The following is a 25231-nucleotide window of genomic DNA, read 5'->3' on the forward strand; positions in this document are numbered from 1 at the left end:
AGGCTTTTTCAATTGGCCTCTTCCATCGAAATGTTTTATAAATTACATGAGTCGGTGGCATGGCCCCCACATGCTGGAACAGGGGCCCTAGACTGAGATCTTTGCTATCCCCCAAGTAGACTTTTCACGGGGCGCTTTTATAGTGAACTTATACATTGAAAAACAATGATGGTAATTGTCCCGGGCCCTCAGACTAGAGCTCTGTCAGTCATACCCTTGTGGGGACCATGGTTGGTGACCCGCGGGCTTTGAGGGAAGTTTCAGTTTTGTCAGCCGTGTCCGAAAGGTTGAAGACCCCTGAACTAGAAAGAGCAAAAAAGAAAAAGGTTTTAAAATAATTTTTCTTAACTCTTTAAGCGGCATTGACGAGATATCTCGCTTCACTGAAAGCCCGTTATTTTAGCATTGACAAGCCCAGATATTTTTGAAGTTTTCTCAATTAAACACTTTTCCCTATACCACAAATTTTGCAACTGTTGAAAATCGGAAGAAAGCCTCCTTCATTAAAAAAGTTACGGCATTTTGAGGGGGGGGGGGGGGGAGGGTTAAGAGATTTCTGCTGTGCCGAATACCTAAAGGGTCAAGTATTCGGTTGGCATGTGTAAGTATAAAAATTTCTAAAGAAACGAATTTATTATTCCAGTGAGGAAGTGTGATAAGAGTTAAACAGTTTAGGTAAAAAAAGGGAAAACTTTTTTTGATACTTTATCTAATAAATTTCGAAGTTTCCGTGTACATTATTATACAAGTTCCACAAAATTGCAGAATTATTACTTTTATCATGCGGTGTTGTGATTATCAGTGCTGCCTCAACTGATTTTGACTGCGAATATCGTGAGCGACGGTTATCATCCTAAAATAAAATCACGAGTATTTTTGTGACGTAATCCATAAAAAGACATCGTTTATTGTTTCTTTCCCCCCTTCATAAATTTAGAACCATAGGGCGGTGTTCGCATCGGACTTAATTTTTTTGTTTTCCAACCAGGTGAGATAGAATATAAAAGTAAAACGTGGATATGTGATTGGCCGTCACTGGTACCAGCTCTCGTTCAGTGGGTCACGAGGCAGTAGGTCGACGAACAGCCACAAAAAAACTGATCCGCCAAGGCTGAGGGTTAATTATTCTTCAACATTTTCTTCTTCCTTCGTGGTGAAATAGTACCGTTGTTTATCGGCCAATTGCTTAAATGAAGTGCTCTTGACATTGGGACATATATAAAATAACATAAGGTAAATTTTTTCTGTTATTTAAATTCCTTTATTCGTTATCATTGCCCTAGAGAAAAGGTAGAAAATAACTTGTGAATATCAAATAAATGAATTTAAAATATAATAAGGAAAGTAAAAAATGAGGATGTCAATCGGTTTTTAAAAGAATGCAATGTAAATTTACATAATTTCCCATACTTTGAATATGTAATAGTTTTGTGATTTTCCTCGAAGTAAAAAAAAAAAAAAATGAAAAAAATTCTGTAAAAAACTTGGGCAAAAAATTTGCTAAGAGTCAGCCCTCATTGTATATTTTTAGCATTCTTTAGCAAAAAATTGCTAAAGAATGCTAAAAATTATATAAAAAGAAATCACCATAGAAGATTTGATATACATTTGGTTTTATATAAATAATTATACAGTATTATTTTTCAAAAACAGAAATTTATAGTATTTTTGGTATGTTGTCTTTTTTTTTTTTTGTGTGTAAATTTCGAAGCCAAATTGAAGTAGAATTTTGATTAAACATTAAATGTATTCAAAACCTAATCAGTAAACGAACCGCAGTAGACTCGCGCTAATCCGGCGCATATCAGACTGATTACCGGATTACCGAAATCACCAGATTATCGGAAGTTTATTAAAAAAGCTCATTTAAATAATATGAACCTCTGTGTATGGAAATGCAGTGACGTGTTTGCCTCTTCTATTGGATTGAAAAAAATCCGCCTAAAAACGCCGGATTATTGAGAGTCCACTGTATTTATGATTTTCAGTTCCTTTCAGTAAATTAATATAGCTACTCTAAATTTACTTATGATAAAATAAAGTAAATAATTTTCATATATATACTCTCTCTTATGAAAGTCAGTGTAAATTTGCTGGTGGTATTTTCTCGAACATACTATGCTTTTTGAATTAAAATGTAGAACTAAAAAAAGGAAAAACAAACAATGTTGTGTTTTTAAAAACACGATTATTTAAAATTAGTTAAAATATATTTAAATAACTAATTTTAAATTTATGAATTTCCATTCATTTTTCGTTTTTCGGAAGCTTTAGTTGATAAAAGTTCTATACAGACGAGTGTTTTTTAAAAAAAAATCAAAATTCTCATAACTTTTCATATATATGTATTCCGTCTCTTCTTGGAGGATGGAAACTGCCTCTAAGGTCATATAATGTGTTAACGAAGCCTCCAACCGAGAGTTGACATCGATTCTTCCCGAAATTTCTCTCTTGTCACAGTCATAAATATTCAATGTATTTCGCTTTGCTAATGATATTTTTTTCCTTTCCCGACGAATCTGATTTCTTCTACTTGTGATCTCTTCCAATAAAACGTTTTCAATCTAATTCCAATAGCATCAGGTACATGATTTGACTGTGATATTCCTTATAAACAGCTAATATTTTTCGTAAGCTCTCTACTAAGATATTACGTATAATCCACATTTCCATTGAGGTTTTTTTTTGCGGTTTACTTTGGATGATAGGGTTTATAGAGCAGGACTGGACAAATCATAAAAAAAAAAAATCTAGGTGCCAAAAACGTTTTTAACCGAAGAAAAGGGTGCGAAATAATGCTTCTTTTGACTTTTTCAGGGTATAGTGACCCTCTTTCGTGTTGACAGATATTTTACTATGAATTCTAAGCATATTGTGCTGCTTTCAGCTGGCACAATTAATAACTACACAAAGAAAATTTTTTAGTCGCCATGGCAACCTGGCTCCTGGGGTTTGTCCATCCCTGGTTTATAACATATGCAATTATTATACGAATGCGTGGTTATGGGGGGGGGGGGGGAGCATAGTGGGCTATACTCTAGGGCGGTAAGTTCGGAGGGGCGGTGAAGTTTGAGTAATGTGTGGGTCAAGAAAATGATAAGGACGGGAGCAACGTTATCCGAAAATATAATCCGAAGGGTAATTTCACTCCTCTCCGAAATTTGAAGCAAAACTTTTGTAAAAGACAGTAAGTTTTTATTTTTGTCAGTGAGAAATAACTAATTAAAAAATTACCTAAAATTTGAAAAAGTATTTTCACTCCTCACGAAATTTAGAGGAGTAAAATTGAATTTTGATGCGTGAATCGCGCATCTATTTGGCGAACGCTGGATGGGAGAAAGCTGACAACATTTTTTTTTGCTTACGGGTGGTAAAACCATGACTCCACCTCTGCTAGAAAGTGGGGAACCAGGTTAGTGAGTGACCAAACGAGTTATCTTGAGAGTTTGTGAACAAAAGAATGTGCAAGCACGTGAATCACCAAAATAATGTGCAAGCATGTGAGTGACAAAAACAGCTTGCAAGCATGTAAGTGATAAAAACAGCTTGCAAGCATGTAAGTGACAAAAAACAGCTTGCAAGCATGTAAGTGACAAAAACAGCTTGCAAGCACGTGAGTAACCAAAAGAGTGACCTAGAAAGCAAGCGATTAAGTCATCGAGCAATCAGAGGAATGACCTAGAGCGTATGTACGAATGTGAGCATCCAAAACAGTGTGAAAGGCTGTGAATGACCAAAAGAGTGGCCTAGAAAATATAGAGTGTGTAAGCATAGGAGTGACCAAAAGAGTGACCTAGAGGGCAAGGGACCAAGTCAGTGAATGACAAAAAGATTCGAAAAAGATCAGAAAGAGTGAAAGCATGGTGAGTGACGACAAGAATGACAGACACAGAGACATATTTACAAGTCCTGAGAGGGCTATAGGCCAAAGAGGTGAATTTGCAGAATGAGTAGTCAAGAAAGTTAGACCAGAGTAGAAGAGCGGAGGAAAAATTTGTGCAACTCACTGGTGGCAAGGCCATGAATCCACCTCTGATGTTATATATAAAACAATGAGCTCACACTTCATTTCTAGGAATTATTCTTAGTTCAGAAAATCTCTACCGATAAGTGATAGTTTTCCCCCTCCCATTTTATGCATGAGTAAGAAGCTCTATGAGTAATGTGTTTTCCCGATATCTCTATCATATTTCTAGAGAAGAAAGTGCAGTCATGCATTTTCCAACGTTTCACCGGAACATGAGTTTTTATCCTTGCAAATCCGATTAGAATCGTAATGAAGTCGATATCGAAACGTTGCAGAAATGAAATAACAACTTGGGAATCGAAATAAATATAATATAGGAAGTCTTCATAAAAAGGTAAGTCTCATACTGTATTGGATTGTATAGGTATAAAGTAATTTTGAATATTAGGGGAGGGGGGCTACGCAATCCATCTTAACAGGATCGAGATGTGGACCTTCAAGCTGAACCGGAACCCCCTACAAGTTAATTGTTATGCAAGATCATCGTAGACAGTGGCGTATTTACAGGGGAGCTTAGCGGGCTATATCCCAAGTTCGGAGAAGTGGCGAATTTTAGGAATGACTGGCTAAGAAAATTAGAACATAATGTGAGAAAAGGGTCGGAAAAATTTTATAACTACAAAATTTTATTACTACGAGTCCACCTCTGCCCAGCGAGCGAGGGACTAGGTGGGTGAGTGAAAGTATGCGAGGAAACAAAAGAGTGACCTAGAGCTTTACAAGCATGTGAATGACATAAAGAGTGAAATAACCTATAACGGTGTGTGAACATGTGAATGACAGAAAGAGTGACGCAAAACGTGTGCAAGCATGCGGGTGACATTTCACGTGCAAACACGTGAATTTCCATGAGAGTGACCAAAAGAAGGACTCGGAGACATGGACATATTTACAAGCGGAAGGGGGGGGGGGATAAGCGGGTTATAGCACAAGGCGGCGAATGCGAGGAACGAGTGATCAAGAAAATTAAACTACAATGAGGGAAGGGCAGCAAAATTAGGGTAGCCCGGCAAAACCGTAAATACGCCTCTGATCGTAGGCTATTCATGGAGCTAAAAGGTTCCTGGAGGTATTTCAATATCTTCTTGAGGTACTTCGCTACAGTTCCTTTAGGAGGAATACTATTGGTTATTATCGATGTAAGAATTTTAAAACAGCATTGTATAAGGCCTCTCGGAGATAAGGATTTGATATCAAACTCTTCTCAGACTGCCGTAGAAGTTTCCATCTTAGCAGGACCGTCTCCAGAGCATTATGCCCCCCCCCCATCTGGCTGTACTCACCAGCCCGCCAGTTTGTGTACTTACCCTTGCTTTGATCATTGATCATTTTTGTCGCACCACGGTCATTTTTTGCGCACGAGGGCTAATTAGACCGGGACCTACAATTTATTGCCGATTCCGAACGGCAGACTTGCTTTTTATACTCATCGAGAAGTTGGTGCGCTAACCCCTCGATGAGGGACTCCCTGCGGTAGCAATTTTTTCTGTGGTCATTTTGCCATTTCTGTTGTACCCCTGTGTCAGGAAAGTTTTCTGACAAGGACGAACCGGGTATCGAACTCGCGACACCTCTAAACATCCTTTGGTACTTTAGGCGAGTACCTTATCCACCTTGGGCTACTGCGCCCTTACTTACCCTTGCAAAAATTCAAAATACCAGATCTTATTATGATGATACCTCAGAGCAGGGCCGTCTCAAGATCATCATGGGCCCCCGGGCCAAGTGATTTTTGTGAGGCCCTACCCAGCAAATTCTTGAAAATTTCAACCAGATCTCATTTTGTGAGGCCTCGCCAAGTCGTGCCTGGGTGGGTCCATGTGTTAAGACGGTACCGTCTCAGAGCCGTATCCGGGTGGTGGCCAATGAGTTAGAACTACACTATGTCTGTGTTAGTTTATTGTAGCTGGGTATCAAATCAAGGGCCACAATTGAGGAAAAGGGGAGGGGGTCTGATGTCTCTGGCACTATATCAGAAAGGGCGGGAAGTTAACACTTTGTTCGTTCAAAGTGTCGAGCTGGGGCAGCATCTGGTAGGGGGTGCCAAAATGGATACTTGTTCTGGACGAGCGAATAAATTTTTGTTCTTAGTCGCGAGCCTGATGAAATCTACGTCGTAGAGTTGTTCTACGAAATTTTCGAAAATATCGATTTTTTTTTTTGTTGTGTGTGACATAATCTTTTATCAGCAAATATCAACTTTTTTATTGACACGTTTCAAAGCCTTCCTGTACATAGATGTGACTTTTTCATTTTATAACCTCACTGATTTGATCACGGGCTCACTAGATTATTTATTGTTTATAAAACAATACAAAAGAGAAAAATAAACAAACAAGCAAAACAAAAACGATAACAACACACAGTTAAGTACTACAAAAATTAGAAACAGATTTTTGTTGAAAAAAATCCTTCAAAACATTTCTACACAATCCTTAACATTTTAAAACTCATCTTCCAATCAACTAATGTAGTTTGAAACTTATTAAGAACAGGTTCTTATAACCTTTTTCAGCCGCGACCCAAAATAAACAAAAAAGAGCAGCTTCGCTACCCACGTAACTGTTTGTTTTTCGAAATTACTGAAGATTTCTAACAGCACTGTTAATGGATTTGTACGACTCGTCTCAAAAGCCCCTGCGAATCAAGTTAGGGTCGTGACTCGTAGATCAAGAATCCCTGGCTGTAAATACTTAGATTACGATCCTTCTGGGAAGACCCTGCGAATCAAGTGTGGTTCATAGCACAAGAGCCCTTGGCTGTAAGTGTATCTCGGAAGCCTTGGAGGATCAAACTTGTATAGGTGACCCATAGCTCGAGAACGAACCCCTGGCTGTAAGTGTATCTCGGAAGCCTTGGAGAATCAAACTTGTATAGGTGACCCATAGCTCGAGAACCCCTGGCTGTAAGTGTATCTCGGAAGCCCTGGAGAATCAAACTTGTATAGGTGACCCATAGCTCGAGAACCCCCGTCTGTAAATGGACTCGTACGACCCTTCTCGAAAGACCCTGCGAATCGAAGTCTGGGTCGTGACCCATAGCTCAAGAATCCCTAGCTGTAAGTGGATTTGTACGACCCATCTCGGAAGCCACTGAGTAGCAAACTTAAGTGGTGACCCATAGATCAAGAATCCCTGGCTGTAAATAGATTTAAATAGATTCATATGACCCTTCTCGGAAGACCCTACGAATCAAGTGAGGGTTGTAGCACAAGAGCCCGTGGCTGTAAGTGTATTTGTACGGTCTATCTCAGAAGCCTGTCGGAATCAAACTTGTGTATTGACTCATAGATCAAGAATCCCTGACTATAAGTGGATTTGTGCGACCCTTCACGGAAGACCTGGCAAATCAATCTTGGGTCGTGACCCATGGCACTAGAGACCCAGGACGTCAGTAGATTTGAACGACCCCATAGGTTAAGAACCCCCTGCTATAAAGTATACAGAAATGACTGCTTTACAGGACAAAAGTTTCGTGAGGCTATTTGACCCAGAACGCGGTGATCAAAAGCTTCCGAATTTTCAAAAATAATCAGCGATATGTTTCTTTTTTGAATTACCTTGATAAGAAATAGAACGGGTAAGAAGAGTAAGTTTTCGTTTTTTAAGAGATTATAAGAGATTAAGTTTTCGTAGATAAATCGGGCCGTGATAACAAAAATAACAAAAATAATTTCATATGACATCCGGCTGCCCTTGGCTAGGTACCGTTTCGTCTTTTCCCGATTCATCCTTAGGTCAAAATAGTCCCGTTTCATTCGATCTATTCTTTCTCCTCTCACTTCCCTGGATTACTGTCAATCAAGATAAAACACCCCGTTGTTTCACACTGAGAAAGGCAAGTGATTGACGTACCAGCAAAATGTCTGAAACAATTCATATTTGGCCATATTACACAGCAATGTACGGTAATTTTAGTGATATTCCCGTGTTTTTTGGTCGTTCTCACTTTTTTTTATAAACTTTCAAGTTTTTTATAACGAAGCTTATTTGAATTGGCAATCTCTACTGAAATTATGAATGCAGATAATTTTCATCACTTGTAAATTATATTATGATAATTACGTATAAATATAAATATTCATCTAAACAAATTTGTTGTGTTCTCTCCAAAAATTTCTGGTATTTTCTGAATGAAATATGTTGGATGTATAATAAAATATACACCCAAGTCATGTTGAAATATATCTACTAAAATTATTGTTTTTTTAATTGCGATTTGTAGCAGCTCTGTCGGGAATTTCAGCAATAATTAGAGAAAATTCTTCGTATATTGCGGTTTTGTTATTACAATTATGTCTCGTATTATGGATCGCAATTTCCCGCATTTTTCTCGTTGAGATATGTTTACCCTTAGAACGAAAAGGTCTAATTTCCCATCGTCAATCACTCGCCTTTCTTCTCGGTGTGAAACCACGGGGTGTTTTATCTTGATTGACAGTAATCTAGGGAAGTGGGAGGGGAAAGAATAGATCGGATGAAACGGGACTATTTTGACCTGAGACGGATGAATCGGGAAAAGACGAAACGGAACATCACCGCTGCCCTTACCAGACCACGACCACCTCGATAACCTAGTTATATAGGAGGTCGTGACCAGACGCGGGGCCCGGTGCTAAAATAATAGCAGGGCCCTTTGCTAAAATAATAATCCTTTGGCGAGACGAAATATGTTGGAATTGATGATGTGGCTGAAATAAATACGAGAGAAATTCTCAGATCCATCCCACCAGACCTCACTGATGGACAACGTTTGGTAACACATTTACAATGCCATGAGAAATTTAATTGAAAAAAAAAAACGGTTCCAGTGAAACTAGAATTTTCATATCTAAGAGAAGTATGAGGACTTATTATTTTATAGTATGGATGACTTTTTTACTAAAAGTTATGTAAGGAGACGAAAAATGCTGTTTGTTAGCCTAATCTTGACTGTTTTTTTAAAAAGCATTAAAAGCCTATCATCCTAGCTCTTCAGGAAAGAAAACATCCACAGTCACTAGAATCAGTCAGAAATGGTGGACAGAAAAAGTATTAATTTGATTCATTCATACTGCCTAAATTCACGGGATTTATTCATGAGTTTTTGAATAATTAATTCATTGTAAAAAAGTCTTTTGCTGTTCGGTTCCCTCTGAAGAAACCCAATCGCATGCTAATTACCTTTCCCATTCAACTCACTTTACACGATTTCGTCTTAAGCAACTATTTTGCGGAACCAATTAATAGTGTAAAGCGGGGTACGCCTGTAATTATTTTTAATCGAGTCACAAACATTTAAATTTCTTCAGTGTGAACTAGTCAAGAAATCCTAAAAAAACCTTATATTTCTTGATTATAATAAATTAGTCTCGAAGGTTGTAGGACAAACGAACTGGAACGTTTCGAAATAATTTTTATAATCCACGAGTCGGCGTAGGCCGGACACGACGAAAGAAAACTCACGGCTGTATTAAATCCTCTCTCGTCTTTCCAACTTAATACCGGAACGATATTATAATGTTAACGTGACCTTATGAAGAGATAAAAAAAAACCAAAAGAACGAAACCTATTAAACCACGATATGCTGAACGCAATTCGATTTAATTAATATCATTCGTACCACAGTCACGAGACTGATAATTAGACCGGGACCTATAGCCCATACAATTTACATTCCAGTCAGGATTCGAACCCGGAACAGATTAATCCTATTTCTCATGAGACTAAAATTTCTTAAAATTTTTGACAGAAAAAATTTCTCGAAGAATTTAAGCCGTTTTCTTATCATTTTCAACTGATATTTTTTGCCTTGAAAATTTTAGCTACGCATTTTCTCTCACGGATAGTCTATCATTTTTTTTGGTGTTGATGTGAACCTGATTATTTATAGATAAAATCGCGTTCACAGTATTTCTCGTGGAAACCACACGTTACGCAGTGTCATTGATGGTATCATCTGAGATTTTTTTTATCACGGTTTCATAGTTCAGATTCATGAACACGAGAAATGTTAAAAATAGTACCTTAAAATTACCTTTATCTCACAAAATCCTTTCCTATCCTTTATCATGTCACGTATTCATGTGCATTATTGATAACTGTCTGTCATTCACTTTCATTGATAATTTCTTATCATATTCGCTAACGCTTTTTCGAGATTACGAGTCGGTTTTCCTCCGCAAGCTTCTCATTTACAAACAATAATTACCGTGTGAAGAGAAAAAAAAATCTCAGTTTTTACTACAGCTGTGCAAAAGACACCCGACGATTTTAGATGGTCTTGAACCATGTGACAAAATACAAAACTTTTGAGGAAATAGTATCCGTAAAGTCTGACAAAATTTCAGATGTTGAGCATTATATAGTTTTGTTCACCATCATTATTTATTATTTCTCGAATGGTTTCTCGTATGCATAGTTTTAAATAGAGTAAGTGAGGGTAATATGGCCATGCTAAGCTTCATTGATTTCTGCTGAGACCCTGCATGATGAATTCTGAAAAACATATAATGTTAAAAAAATACTTTGAGAGAAGTGTTGTTATAAAAAAAATATAATCCTCACACGATATATCTCTACGTAAAATATGAAAAAAAAAAAAGGTTTTTCCAGTCTACCATTGGCGTGGGCAGATCTAGAGCTCGTTGTTGGGAGGGGCGATTTTACAAATTGCTAAAAATTAGTCAATTTCAAAAGGTTATCAAACAAAATCAGCTTTATGACTATCACAAAAATTTTATGTCTGGACTGAAATCCTGGCAAAGAAGATTTAATAACAAGTTTAGAATCAGCTTCTAACCGTAGTCCTTGGTATGATTAGTGAAAATAAAATCACAGCAATGTAATTAAAAAAAAATTATTAAAAGTTCTAAAATTCTAGCCAATAGTATATATTTGATTGCCAATAGTATATATTTGATTGCCAATAGTATATATTTGATTGCCAATAGTATATATTTGATTGCCAATAGTATATATTTGATTGCCAATAGTATATATTTGATTGCCAATAGTATATATTTGATTGCCAATAGTATATATTTGATTGCCAATAGTATATATTTGATTGCCAATAGTATATATTTGATTGCCAATAGTATATATTTGATTGCCAATAGTATATATTTGATTGCCAATAGTATATATTTGATTGCCAATAGTATATATTTGATTGCCAATAGTATATATTTGATTGCCAATAGTATATATTTGATTGCCAATAGTATATATTTGATTGCCAATAGTATATATTTGATAACGTTAAGGAGAATGCTTTTTGAATTGACGCGTCTTAGATTAAAAAAAAACCGATATAGCGTTTCCAATGGTGATAAAATTTTTCTTTCATCGAAATTCGCCAATAGCGAGTTATAGCGGCAGTGTGCATGAAGGTTTTCTTACGGGTAAAAAATGTGGTTGCGTCAAAGGTTCCCCTTGAATGCTAATTATTTTCCACGCTCCGTAAGAAATTCACACACACACACACACACACACACACACACACACACACACACACACACACACACACACACACACACACACACACACACACACACACACACACACACACACACACGTGGCGCCATTTCCCAACTCAGCAAAATTTACAAAATGGATGTCGTTTACGTAACCTCAATCCTTTTCTTTTTTCGAAATGTTTTACCATTTCCTTCTTCGCCTCCTTGACGCGTTTTCTTTGGTTCTCGTCCGACTTCTGTTCAATAAAAAAGTAACCCTCAATTGCAAAAAAAGAAAAAAACCGGTAATAAAAAAAACCCCGACTGGTTTTATGCCAAATATACATACACACGTGATTTTCATAGTCAACCTATAATGTTTGTTTTCCATCTGTTCAGTGGGAGATGCAGTTTTGGTGATTTTAGTCAGAGTGATCTGATTTACAGGTAGGTAGGTAGGTGTCTTAAATACGCAGACTATATCAATATAATTATACTACTCATATGCTAATTGGTTCTCGATAGAAACCTTTCGTAGAAAAGAAAAGAAAAGATAAACATAATGTAGATAAAATTCATAAATTGCAGTTATTTACGATTTTACGAATCGATGTGGCAAAAATGCTGAATTTTCTTTTAAAGGAGGTGGCACGACCTCTGAAGTCAGTTTTTCAAAAATGACTAAAAATTTTGTGTCAATCGGTTAATTTTGTTCTTTCCAAATAAAAGAAAGAAGTAATAGATTGTGGTGTAAAGGTATATGCTACGGTAAATGTGAAAAATGCGGTTATTATGCATAATCACCGAGCATTCTGGCAAGATAGATGAATTTCCCTAAATTTATCACTTTTACCAGTGATGGTAAAAGGTAAAAAGTAAAAGATGCATGGTACCTAAGCGTCGTTAGTAAATTTGATAAATTTCCCTATATTAATCACTTTTACCGGCGATTACGCAACCCAAGTGCCGTTGGTAAATTTAATGAGTAATAGAAAAATTATCACTTTTACCGGCTATTATGCATAATAACCAAATGTCGCGTCGTTGGTAAACATGATAAATCGTACTATAATTATGCTATACATGATATGTATTAGGAGCCCTTGTCAGCAAAAGTCAGTAAATCCAAAATCCCCCCCCCCTCGATGATGACGTAATACTTGAATGACCCTTTATACATACATGTGCTATACATGATAACGTATTGTATCGCTATAACGTGGTACGATCGTGAAATTTGTTATCGGCGTCCGACTATATATTCATCACCCATACTAGACTCACTTGGAATTTTTTTTCCTGTTTATCAAATTCACCAATTACACTGAGGTATGCATAATGACAGATAAAGGCAAGAAATTTTAACTATCTATCAAATTTACCAACGAAACGGCTATTATGCATAATCTATGGTAAAAGTGATAATTTTTTTAGTATTTATCAAATTTACTAACGAAGCTTGGGTATAATGCATATTCGCTCCGGTAAAAAATTGAAACATTTATCAAACTTACTAAGGGGCCGTTCAAGTATTACGTAAGCAAATTTTTAGCCATTTTTGACCCCTCCCCCTTGTCAGCAAAATTTCGTCATCAGCTCTGCCCCTCTGAATCCTAACTCATATTTTCATAAAGGGTGGTTGATGACGTAAGCATTATCCAAACCCCCCCTCCCCCCTTGTAAGTATGTATGACCCCTAAGCAAGTATGCACGACCCCCTCCCACAAGGATGGGACTAACAGGGCTCCAGTCCTGGGGCCCGGGACAATTACCATAATTTTATGTTTTTTCCCATGCTATAAATTCCCTATTGAAGGGTTTGTGGAAAGTTAGTTCCCTCTTTTGTTCAGTCCTATACTCACACACTTCCTTGGTGACTCTCGTTTGGTCGCTTACTAACCGGGTCCCCTATTTTCTAGGTTACTAGTTTGATCATTCACGTGCATTCACACTCCCTAGGTCACTCTTTTGGTCATTCACATGGATACAAACTTTACAGCCCGGTAAGCCCTGTAAATTCGCAACTGGTAACCCTAATTTAAAATCAAATCAGAAAAATTATACTTTATATATCTCAAACATTGTTAAATTAGTGGTAAAGGGTTCAGTGTTATTCACAGCATTCCTTGGAAGTAGCAACTACTTCACCAAACACCAACTCTGGCCACATCGCTATATTGCAATTTACTGTCATTAATGAGATGGGTTGGAAAAGGAGCTGTCTATTGGAGGTCGCCTCAAGATTCGTTAGGAAAAATAGCTTATCTATATCCTCCCCTCGGGATCGAACCCAGGACCATGACAGCAACTTTCACGCTAGTAGACGTAGGCGGCATCTTACCTCCACGTAGGCGATGATGGACTTGGAAGTCTGGGGGGGGGGGCACGTACGATGATGTCAATTCATATATACATATAACATATATACATTGGATCAGTCGACTCCACCTTTGACGCTGGGGGGGGGGGCAGGCGGATCTCGTGCCCCGGGCGGTGGACCGGAGGGGGCGCAAATTTTATTCTCAAACCCCTATTTCAACATTACAAGGGGGTGTTAAGATGCGCACTCGCCCCGGGTGACCAAGCATCTAGTTGTGGCCCTGCCCCAACGCCCCCCCGCATCACCGCCCATAAGATATAAGCGCCCATAAGGGCGCTCAAAAGGCAAACCATTTGAATTTGGCGCGTTTTATTTTAATTTAAAAAAATCTAAAAGGTCTGTGCTGCCATCTCTTTACAAATATTAATACTATAAAGTTTTCTTCCGAGGTTTCTATAACTGTCAATAGATGCCAGCAGTTGTTCCATAAATCGGTGAAATTAATGAAATAAGACGAATGACGTTGAATTTGAGGGCTAAATTCGAAATGATTTTTATTGGAAATTATTAAGCGGGAATTTCTCCGTTTTTTATATGTATATATCTGCTTTTATTTATATTTTTATACGCAAATTTTACATTATTTTATTCGTATCACTTGTAATTTTTTCAGAAAATATGTTTTGATTACGCTCGAGAATTAACCATATTGTTCTCATTATATTGTACAGTATACACATGTATTTTTATACTATGTTATATTTGTATACTGTATGCTACTGTCAAAGCCCGAAATTGGCTAGTTCACAAAGTGGTCGGCGAGAACGCGAACTGGCCAATTCATTGCAAATTGACTTGGCCAATGTCCGAATTTCGGGCTTTGGCCAGATAGTTTGATAGTGGCCGGAGATCCCTAGCAAAAATCCGATAACAAAAGACGTGATTCGGAGCCATCGTCAAGTTCGCGTATTTTTTCGTGATAATTATGGTGACGTTGGTTATATGGTAACCCATCATATCGCGGTTACGATGCGGTAATCATTTTTTTTCTTCAAAATTTGACAGAAAAGCTATTTGTATTTATGTTATTATTTTTTGATAGCTTTTTCTCTTAAATTTCTCTTTTCTTTTCGTCACATAGAGATAATCCAATACAGCTACTATGTATAGTCATGTAATCAAACATTGTTGATAAAAAAATGGATTTTGTTGCCTACCGGACAGTTTTACAGCAGCACATCGAAATTTGACTATGGATCTCTAGCCAATTCGAGAAGTGGCCACTTCTTGAATTGGCCGCACTACGGGCTTTGACAGTAGCATATATAACTTTTTTTTTAAAATACAGGGTGTTTCAAAAAGAATCACCCGATTTGAAATGCTTACATTACGATATATTGAATATAGACACTTAAGATTAATTTTATATTACATGGCTAATCATAAAGCTTTCTTTACAAACCAGATTAAAGCTGCTCAATATGTCCATCTTGGGATGCACGGCATATGTCTATACAGTCAAATTCGTCCCAAACTTTTGCGAGCATGTTTGTACCCACTACTGCTGTTATGCGTATCTTCAGTTTGGCTAATGTGGCTGGAAGGGGAGGCACATAAACGTAGTCTTTTTTTTATAAACCCCATAAGAAGAAATTTCACACAGTGAAGTCCGGCGATCTTGGAGGACAGTGATGTTTAACTGAATCATCAGGTCCCGTACGGCCGATCCATCGTTTAGGAATGAGATTGTTCAAAAATTCTAGAACGTCCAAGCTCTAGTGTGGTGGCGCCCCATCCTGCTGGAAAATGAAGCCATCCGAATCGGTTTCTGTGGGAAAAGCCAATCTTGACAAACACTCAAATGGCAGCCAAAGGAAGAGCGTTAGCGCTACCTGTCGGCAACTGCGTGAAACTCGAGATTCCCCTCTTTCTACCTATGAGGCCGTTCAAGTATTACGTCATCATCGATGGGGGGAGGGGTTTCCGATTTGCTGACTTTTAATGACAAGGGGGGGGGGTTTCCGATTTGCTGACTTTTAATGACAAGGGGGGGGGGGGTTTGGGTAATGCTTACGTCATCAACCACCCTTTATGAAAATATGAGTTGGATTCAGAGGGGCAGAGCTGATGACGAAATTTTACTGACAAGGGGTGGAGGAGGAGGTTATCGTTTTTCTGACTTTTGCTGACGGGGGGGGGGGGTCAAAAATGGCTAAAAATTACGTAATACTTGAGCGGCCCCTATACATTATTCGATCAAAACGGATTAAAAGCTGAATAGCTATGAGTTTTTTAATTGGATGATTCTTTTTGAAACACCCTGTGTATATATATATATATATATATATAGGAACTGTTATTTTTTGATTAAATATATTTTTATTTATGTTTATTTACCACAATAATGTTCTCCAATGTAAGAAAAAATAAAATGTGATTATTTTATTTATTTTTACGTGCGTATGTACTGCAGGGCTGGACAAATCGCAGGTGCCAGGTCGCCACGGCAACTAAAAAATTGGTCTTGGTGCCTAAAATTTTCTTTGTGTGGTTATTAAATCGCAGGCTGAGAGCAGCACAAAATGTTTGGAATTATATAGCAGTATATATCATATAGCAAATATAGCAGTATATCTTCCAAAATGAAAGAGAGGTAGCCCAGGTCGATAAGTACTCGCCTGAAGTACCATAGGATGTTTAGAGGTGTCGCGTGTTCGATACCCGGTTCGCCCTTGTCAGAAACTTTCTTGACACAGGGGTACAACAGAAACGGCGAAATGACTACAAAAAAGAGATTGCTACGGCAGGGAGTCCCACACAGAGGGGGTTCGCGCATCAATCTCTCGATGAGTATAAATAAAGCTGCCATTCGGAATCGACAATAAATTGTAGGTCCCCGTCTAATTAGCCCTCGTGTGCAGAAAATGACCGCGGTGCAACGAAACGAAAATGATCAAACGAAAGAGGATCACTATGCCCTAAAAAAAGTGAAAAGAAGCATTATTTTGGATTTTATTTTGGCCGGGTAACAATTTTTTTTGGCAACTAAAAATTTTTTTTTTCTGGCTCTCAGATTTCTTTGCGATTTGTCCAGTCCTGCCTAAGAGCATCTGTTCGACTTCAAAACAAGCTTAATGCTTTAAGAGTTCATCCTCGGCTTCTCTGGATTCAAGGATGGTCAACTTGTATGGTAGTGAGGGTCATTTTGTTGATTTTTGAAAAAGTGTCGCGGGCCACTCAGGGTGGTCTAAAGAGCATCATGGGTCCCCCGGACAAAGAAATGTTTCTGAGGCCCATACCCTGGCTATAGAAATGCCTGCCTACGAATTTTCATGCTTACTGACAAAGTTTTCAATCAGATCTCATTCTCATTTTTCGTGAGACCTTCTCTGCACTTGAAGACCCCCCGAGCCACGACGCCACGACCAGGTGAGCCCATGCGTTAAGACGGCACTAGTGCTACTTAATAAACAGAACTAGAACAGCGCCGCAGGTTACTTATGTGATATGTAAATGCACCGCGGGGCCATTGAGTGTTTTAAAACTGCGCCTCGGGTCAATCAAGTTGTCTGTAACTGTGCCAAGGGTCCCTTAAGTGATCTGTAGCTGTACCACGGGTCACCTAAGTGATCTGGAACTGTGCAATGGCCCACTTAAGTGGGTATGGAACTGAAAGTAATCTAAAACTGTGCCACGGGTTGATTAAGTGGTCTGAAACTGCGCCGAAGAACACTTAATGATCTGTAAATATGCCGCAGGTCACCTAAGTGGTCTAGGAATGTGCCATTAGTCACTTAATTGATCTGGATATGTTCATGGGGGCACTTTAAATGAGCCGGTACTGCGTCACGAGCCACTTAAGTGATCTGCAAATATGCCGCAGGTCACTTAAGTGATCTAAGAATGTAGCATGGGTCATTTAAGCTACCTGGAATATATTCCGCGTGTCAGTTGAGTGCTCTGGAACTGCCCCACGAGTTCACTTGAGTGATTTGGGAATAAGCTATGGGGCACTCGCTCAAGTGATGTGGAATTGCACCGCGGATTGCTTAAGTGGTATGGCAATGTATCGCTTTATTCATTTTGCCGCTGTGGTGGTCGAGTGGTTATAGTGACGGACTCGCGATGCGAGGATCCGGGTTCGAACCCCACAGTGGTGGTCGGCTGAAGTTGGTTTTCTGTGGTTCCCAACTTCAAGGCGCAAATGCGAGCCGATCTCCCCGTTAAAAAAGTCTCGCCACAGAGAGCAACAGTCCTACAATGATAAATCATTCCATCATAACACTTCACTCATAGTTAGAAAAACTAGTGGCAGATGGCAGCACTACACATAACAAGCATTACAGAGAAACAACAAAAAACTTCACGTCAGGTTTCACTACACGTACACGCACATTCCCGCATGTACCGATTCGTTGGGGGGTTCCGGGGGGTGTGTGGGCGGGGCGCATGTGTGGTGTAGTAGTAGTAGGTAGGGCCTCCAAAAAATGGCTCGGGAATCCATGATGTTCTTAAGTCAGCCACCTCGTTGGGCAATTTGCCTGTTGTGGCGTTGTATTTGTATTTTTACAAAATTAGATTTGTGGTCGCAGGCCATATCAGATGGCTCCAAGCATAGCCCACTAAACAATTAGTGAATGTCTAGTCGGCCGTGCTCCAAGGGGGGCCACATTTGGCTAGCGAGCCACGTGGGTTGAGCATGTGTGAAAGCGTACAGCAGTTTTCAGCCACCACTACAACTGAGAAACGCATATGCACCTCGCAAACATTCTACTGTGGGATTTCTAACGAATTAGTATATGCCGGAGTGTGTGTTGTGAGTGTATGGGCTGTCCTAATGTATTTACGTTGTCAGAATTATGGATGTTTCGTATTCTAGAGCTCTTCATCTGTCTTCAACATTGGAAGATTTTCACTTCTTCGTAACTTACGAGTAGACCTTTTTTTTGGCACCTAAAAGTTTTTCCACTTCGCAAATTGGCCAGCCCAGCTGACCCAGCCAATGTCCGAAATTCGGGCTTTTGCCGTCCTTTATATGTCGATTCCTACACATCCCTACATCGATCCCTATGATTCGGGGTCATCGCCACGTTTGTGTATTTTTTTGTGATAATTACGGCCATTTATAATTAGCCATAGTTAACTATAATTATTATGGTTAGCTATGGTAACCCTCACGGACAAAGGAATCTGAATATAGATATCGTAGTGATACATATATAGAGATTATAAGAATCGACTATAGGAGCCGGCGAAAGCCTGAATTTCGGATATTGGCCGGGTCATCTGGGCTGACAACTTCGCGAAGTGGCCAACTTCGGGCTTTGGCAGTAACATATACATATATATTTTCACATTCACATTACATTTAAAATTTTTAGATTTATCACATCATATTACATATATTACTATATAATGCATTATTAAATACTTTTTTTTGGTACCGCAATGTTTATTAAGAGCATTTTGAAATGTAATGCACTCATTAATACGTATTTCGATATTTTCTTCTTCCAGTCATGTACATAATGTGGAATCTAGTCATTTTCCTGTTTGCGGGTCTCTTCGAAACAACCATAGGTTATCCTTCAGGTGCTCCGGTGCGGTCTTGCAAGGACGGATTACCTCATCATGCAAATTTCAAGCCACAAGAGGAACCTAGTCCTTTTTCCGTAATCGCTGAGTATTCCGGTGCCTTCATTTCTGGTGAGAGCTTTACTACTACTACTACTACTACTGCTGCTACTATTATTTAAAAACACATGTTCCTCGAGTGAACGTTCTTCTGCAGAATTTTTAACGAATCAGTACACGGCGGAATGTTTATGTATGTTAGTGTATGTGTGGCCCCCAGCGTATTTATGTTGTTAGCAGAGGCGTATTTGCACGGGGGGGGGGGGCTTAGTCAGGGAGGGGCAAATTCGGGGGAGGCAAATTAAGTTCAAGAAAATTAGTAAAATGGGAGAAGATGGGAATATTTCTAAGCCCACAGGCGATAAAACCAAAACGACACCTCTGCGCCATGAACGAGGTCAGTAAGTGACAAAATGAGTGCCGTAAGAAGTTTGCAAGCATGTGAGTGACGAAAAAAGTGACCTATAGAGCAGTTCTGCGAGTAACCATAAAACCTAGAGAGTGTTTGAGCATGAGAATGACCTCGAAAGTGAGGAACCAGTTTAGTGAGTGCCAAAAGCGTGGTCTAAAGTGAGATACCTAGAGAACGAGGGACAAAGTCAGGAGTGACCTAGATAGGGAGCAGGTCAGTGAGAGACTAAAATAGTGAATTAGGGTGTGTAAGGAAATGACAAAAACAGTGTACAAACATGTGAATGATTAAAAGAGTAAAATAGGACCTAGGAGCTAATGGACCAGGTCAATGAGCGTCCAAATGAGTGATGAAAAGAGTGACTTAAAGCCAGAGGCGGATATACAGGGAGTGTGGTGTCTAAGCGGGACTTGGGAGTCAAATTTTAAGAATGTGCAGTCCAGAAAATAAGAATAGAGTGGGAGAGACAATAGAATTTGTCTACAGCCAGCACGCAAAAACCATAAATCCGTCCCTGGTTTTGAGATCTGTGCTTGATTCATATTTTGAAGTGAAGATGGTACATTTTTGAATTTTCATGTCATATGAGCATAGGCGTACGTAGAATTTTCTCAAGGTGGGGGGTTCAGTTTTTTTCCTTCACAAAGGGGGGTTTACCTTTTTCCCCGCAAAATAACACTATAATCTCGGCTTGGTGGGGGGGGGGGGGGGGTTGTTAGAACCATAAAACCCCCCTTTGCGTACGCCAATGCATATGAGTGAGACTGGAAAATTTATAAATGAGTATGAAATGCACAGTATGTACATATCTGTGCTTTCCACTGTCGCAATTGACATTGTCCTCCATTTTCAGTGACTATCGAAGATACCAAAGACCATACAGAGTTCAAAGGCTTCCTGATACAAGCATTTTCGTATGATCACGGTGGAATGATCGATGATGGCATGTTCCTATCTTCAGACAACACGAAGGTTCTCCAATGCACACCTGAACTAAATGTAACAAAATTTGGATTTTTTGGCCTTTTCTTGGAAGTCTTTTCAAAGAACGTTACAAAAATTACCTAGTAAAAAAAAAATGGCGCTTGTCTTTCTTTTATGACAGTGTTTCTCAAAGTTTCAGTCGTGGTTCTTAGGGACGTCGCCAACCTTTGTCAGGGGCGTCGCAGTGAGCTTCAAAATGTGGTTCTTGTAACGAAAAATATCTATTAAACCAGTGGTTCACAACTTTTTTAGTCTGCGAGCCAGATATGTGGCATTTTTTGCTGCTTGCGGGTTAGAAACTGGAATATAAATGGTGACCATATGATCCTCTTTTACGGGACATTCCTGTAATTTTGGCCGTCCTGACTTTTTTTTTTATAAAATGTTCCGTTTTCGCAATTTTCAACGAATATTATTCGAATTTATATTTTTTTACTTAAACCAAGAACTCAGATTATAAATTATACGATTATAATTATCACTCTAATCATCATAACCAATTACAGTCTCAGATGAATATATTAATTTCACATGTTAATTGTCAAACATACTGTACGATTTCTTTTTTTTGGTCAATTACATTTTAATCAGTTGTGAGCTGTAGTAGACCTCTGTTTCCCGCCATTGGCTATTTATTAGCAATTTTTATCACTACACACACAAGCTTTTGGCAAAAAATTTGGATTATTTCTATTTGAGGAATCGGCGATAAATCTGATAACCTTGTGCTAACCACACGTTAGAAAAAAAAAGAAGGGGGGGGGGGGAAGAAGAAAATATATAAAAGTCAAAAAGTGCAATAAATAAGATAAATAAGGGAGTATTTAGTCCTCTTTTCACCCACAACCTACCTGTTCTTTTTCGCTCTTACATGTATATAGTAGAAACGTACATTATATGTGTGGAAAGAAACCATTAACAGGAGTATAACCATTAACCGTGATCGTAAAGAGGTTAACGGTAGTTGGTAATTTGACTTCTTCTTTGGCTGTAATTAGCAGCATTACTTAAATTTGACATTTTTTTGACGATGGTCCATAGGGATCCCGATTTTCCATCGAAAGAGATATATAATCAGCCTTTTACTACTGATACTTTTTACCGGAACACCTTTTGCGGGCCGGATGAAACCCCGTGGTGGGTCGCATTTGACTCGCGGGTAGGAGGTCGTGCACTCCCTGCCCTAAACTATAACCGAGGAGCCACAGAGGAGCTAAGAAATGACCAAAGAAGGGACCGCGGGTGACAAAAGTTTGAGAACCACTGTTTTATGGGTTTATTAAAACTAATTTATAAACATAATGTGATATTATTTCTTACCAACAGAATTCTCTCACCCATAACAGCAGAGACGAGAAAACTGTCGTGAAAGCGACTTGGATCCCTCCAAATGGAATGCGAGAGAATGTTTTCTTTCGGTGAGTGTTGCGATTATTTTTCTGAGCGATTGCGAAAACAAACTAACAGAGATATATGGGGTAGATACTATCGACTGCCCAATAATTACACACGTGATTCCTTGTGAAAAACTAATACAGAAAAGTGTTTTCCGTTTTAGGATCGGACGAATATTAAGGGAGTTAAAACGTTTTGAGTATTTGTGATGTTTCAGTATTCTAACGGTAGTTACGCGCACCAAACACTCAGCGAAAAATGTTTTCCCTATGGGTTTTCCCAGCGGGTTGAAAATTAACTGAAATATTCAAAATATCGTTAGAAAACCAATTCAGTTATTTGACACGAGTTGATACGCCAATACGATTGGCGCTTTTTTCTCTTCGTGTGGAATGATGTTAACATTGTTACTACGTGTTGCCTTCCCCATTATATTGACAAATTTTGTCACCAGATAAAAGTGTTAGTAAGTCAAATGAAATTGTAATGAGATCTATTAGAAAATTTTCCCCCCAAAATCAACCCTTTTTTGGCCAGAATGTTGATATTGAATAATTGGGTGAATTATTGAATGTTGAATAATTGGGTTTCGAACTTGTATATGTAGTTTTAACCATGAAAAACAATATTTATTGACTCAATGTATTTTGAATTTCAGAGTAACTATAGTGGAGAAAAAAGATACGTTTTGGGTAGGAGTTCGGTCTAATGTTATCAGTGTTACCACTACAGGGGAACGACCGAAATCAACCTATCCTGTGACAGATGTTCAAGTGAGTACCATGTACCGTTTCGGAGATTCTCAAACTTTTCACGTAAAAATCTCGGGCATTCTTAAACGATTTCGAAGAACTGCGGTGCCACCGTAAAGCGCCTTATTGTTAATTTTCAATGTAATTAATTCCACCTCTGGCCCTTACATCTTGCGCAGGGTCCCTAGACTGGGATCATTGTCGGGCCCCTTCAAAGTGAATTTATAGCGTAAAAAAAACAAAAAATTGACGAGTATCGTCACGGGCCCCATGGCTGGAAGTCTGTAAGCCCCCCCCCCCCCCCCGGGGATATGATTCTATCCTCCAAAATACACTGTGGTATATTCTACTTATCTCACGATACCCTGGTGTGCCCTGACGTACATTTTGAGAATCGTTTTCATATTTTGTTTAGAGGGAGACGCGCATTTTCAATTGAAACGAAATTTGATAAATTCTTTCTTCTCCAAAAATCCTCTCATTTAAAAAAAATTAATTTTCAGGAAATTTTCCGATTTTAGACTAAATACACCGTATTGTCCAGCATTAGCAAGCATGCCGGCAAACAACTGTTATATCGAACCACTGGAAGAATATATATATAATTATCTAGATTAACCCAGGCTCCTAGTGGTCCAATATACATTTAGAATAAAATGATGACTCATGAAAGAAAGAATCAATTAAATTTCATTAGCATTAATATTTAATCAAATGATCATATGAAAAGAACGAGTTATATTTACACAAAATAAAAGTCAATTAGAAAAATCCATTTTACACGATATCAAATTCTGCATAATACATAAACAAAATACTGTATGTTCAATTATTATAATTGAACATACAGTATTTTGTTTATGTATTATGCAGAATTTGATATCGTGTAAAATGGATTTTTCTAATTGACTTTTATTTTGTGTAAATATAACTCGTTCTTTTCATATGATCATTTGATTAAATATTAATGCTAATGAAATTTAATTGATTCTTTCTTTCATGAGTCATCATTTTATTCTAAATGTATATTGGACCACTAGGAGCCTGGGTTAATCTAGATAATTATATATATATTCTTCCAGTGGTTCGATATAACAATGGTACCGTGACCATTCCCTTACAGTATTATTCCAAATTTTATTTTTGTAATACTGTTCTTAATTCATAAATTTACCCTTTTTCACCTTCAGATAAAAATGTCAAAACATGAACAAATGATGACTCTTGAGAGAATGTTCGAATTGATATGGTCATAATGATCATTTAGAAGGAAAAAAAGCAACATTAAGTTGGTGTTGAGATTTATTATTGTATGGAAACTTTGTGTGTTTTGGGAATTTCTACATTTACTTTCATTGAATTTTGATTTTATAATTTTGTTAAATCTTTTGAATATATTGCACTATGGCTGAAGATCCTAGCAATTTTAATAAGTTAGCAGGGTGCCAGGCATTAATTCCCCATTTTGACAACGTGTCCGCTGTCACTCCCCGATATTTTGTTGATACGTTAGAGGCAATCGCAAAAACCGCTAATTGTACTGAATCAGAGAAATTATTGTTGCTAAAATCCAGAGTTCAGGGAGATGCGTTGACACAGATCATTAACAATGTTGATTTGGAAAATGAGCAGAATTATGAAAACTTTAAACAGAAATTTTTGGATTTTTTCTCCACCAAAACAAGCCTTGCTACACGACAGCAACTTTTCTCGAATTGTCGCATGTCCTCCGACGAAGGGGTCAAAATCTACGCTGCTCGTGTTTCCACAAATACACAAAAATTTTTCGGCAATGCCGATATCAGTAAACCCGAAGTGAAATCACTTTACGAACAAACACGACTAGCCAAATTCTTGGAAGGCCTCCTACCAATATACAAAAGTTCTATTTTAGTGAAAGACCCTCAATCGTTTCAAGATGCTGTGAATTTCATTGAAACTTTACAAGTTAATGAATCATCAACACAACACGAGACAATTTGTAATGTAGAAAACAGCAAAGATAAAGAAATCAGGAGCTTACTAGAAACGCACACAAAACTGACCCACAACACACTTGCTGCACTACAAAAGCAGGTGGAAAATCTTCAACTGCACTCCGTGCCAAGGCACGAAAACAGTGCGCAATTTCATTTTGAAAATAACCCCTCCACAACTCAAGCATTCTCTGAACCCCCACAGCAACATACTCACACACAGGCGTGGACCGCAGGTTGCGGTGGAAACACTTGCTGCAACGAAACAATTTCACACAGATTTCCACTCAAT

General features: G+C 38.3%; 1 protein-coding gene across 6 annotated transcripts in view; it reads left to right on the forward strand.

Annotated features, from left to right (window-relative positions):
* The first annotated feature begins 920 nt into the window (after nucleotides 1–920).
* Nucleotides 921–25231, forward strand: part of LOC149076004 (ferric reductase 1-like) — a 49382-nt gene continuing 25071 nt past the window's right edge. For 2 of the 6 annotated variants that reach the window (XM_089243534.1, XM_089243537.1), the window contains exons 1-5: nucleotides 11812–11913; nucleotides 19304–19492; nucleotides 20686–20831; nucleotides 22143–22234; nucleotides 22870–22984. In XM_089243534.1, coding sequence (XP_089099660.1) covers nucleotides 19306–19492; nucleotides 20686–20831; nucleotides 22143–22234; nucleotides 22870–22984 — 540 coding nt within the window. In that variant the 5' untranslated portion in view covers nucleotides 11812–11913; nucleotides 19304–19305. Of the gene's footprint in view, nucleotides 1234–4196; nucleotides 4362–11811; nucleotides 11914–19303; nucleotides 19493–20685; nucleotides 20832–22142; nucleotides 22235–22869; nucleotides 22985–25231 lie in introns of those variants that run through there. The other 4 variants (XM_089243535.1, XM_089243538.1, XM_089243533.1 and 1 more) reach the window with 4 other exon arrangements.

This window comes from Pholcus phalangioides, unplaced genomic scaffold (genome assembly GCF_987345545.1).
Source record: "Pholcus phalangioides strain wild (caught in Gottingen) unplaced genomic scaffold, Ppha-v1.0 ptg000015l_1, whole genome shotgun sequence".
Lineage (NCBI taxonomy): Eukaryota > Metazoa > Arthropoda > Arachnida > Araneae > Pholcidae > Pholcus > Pholcus phalangioides.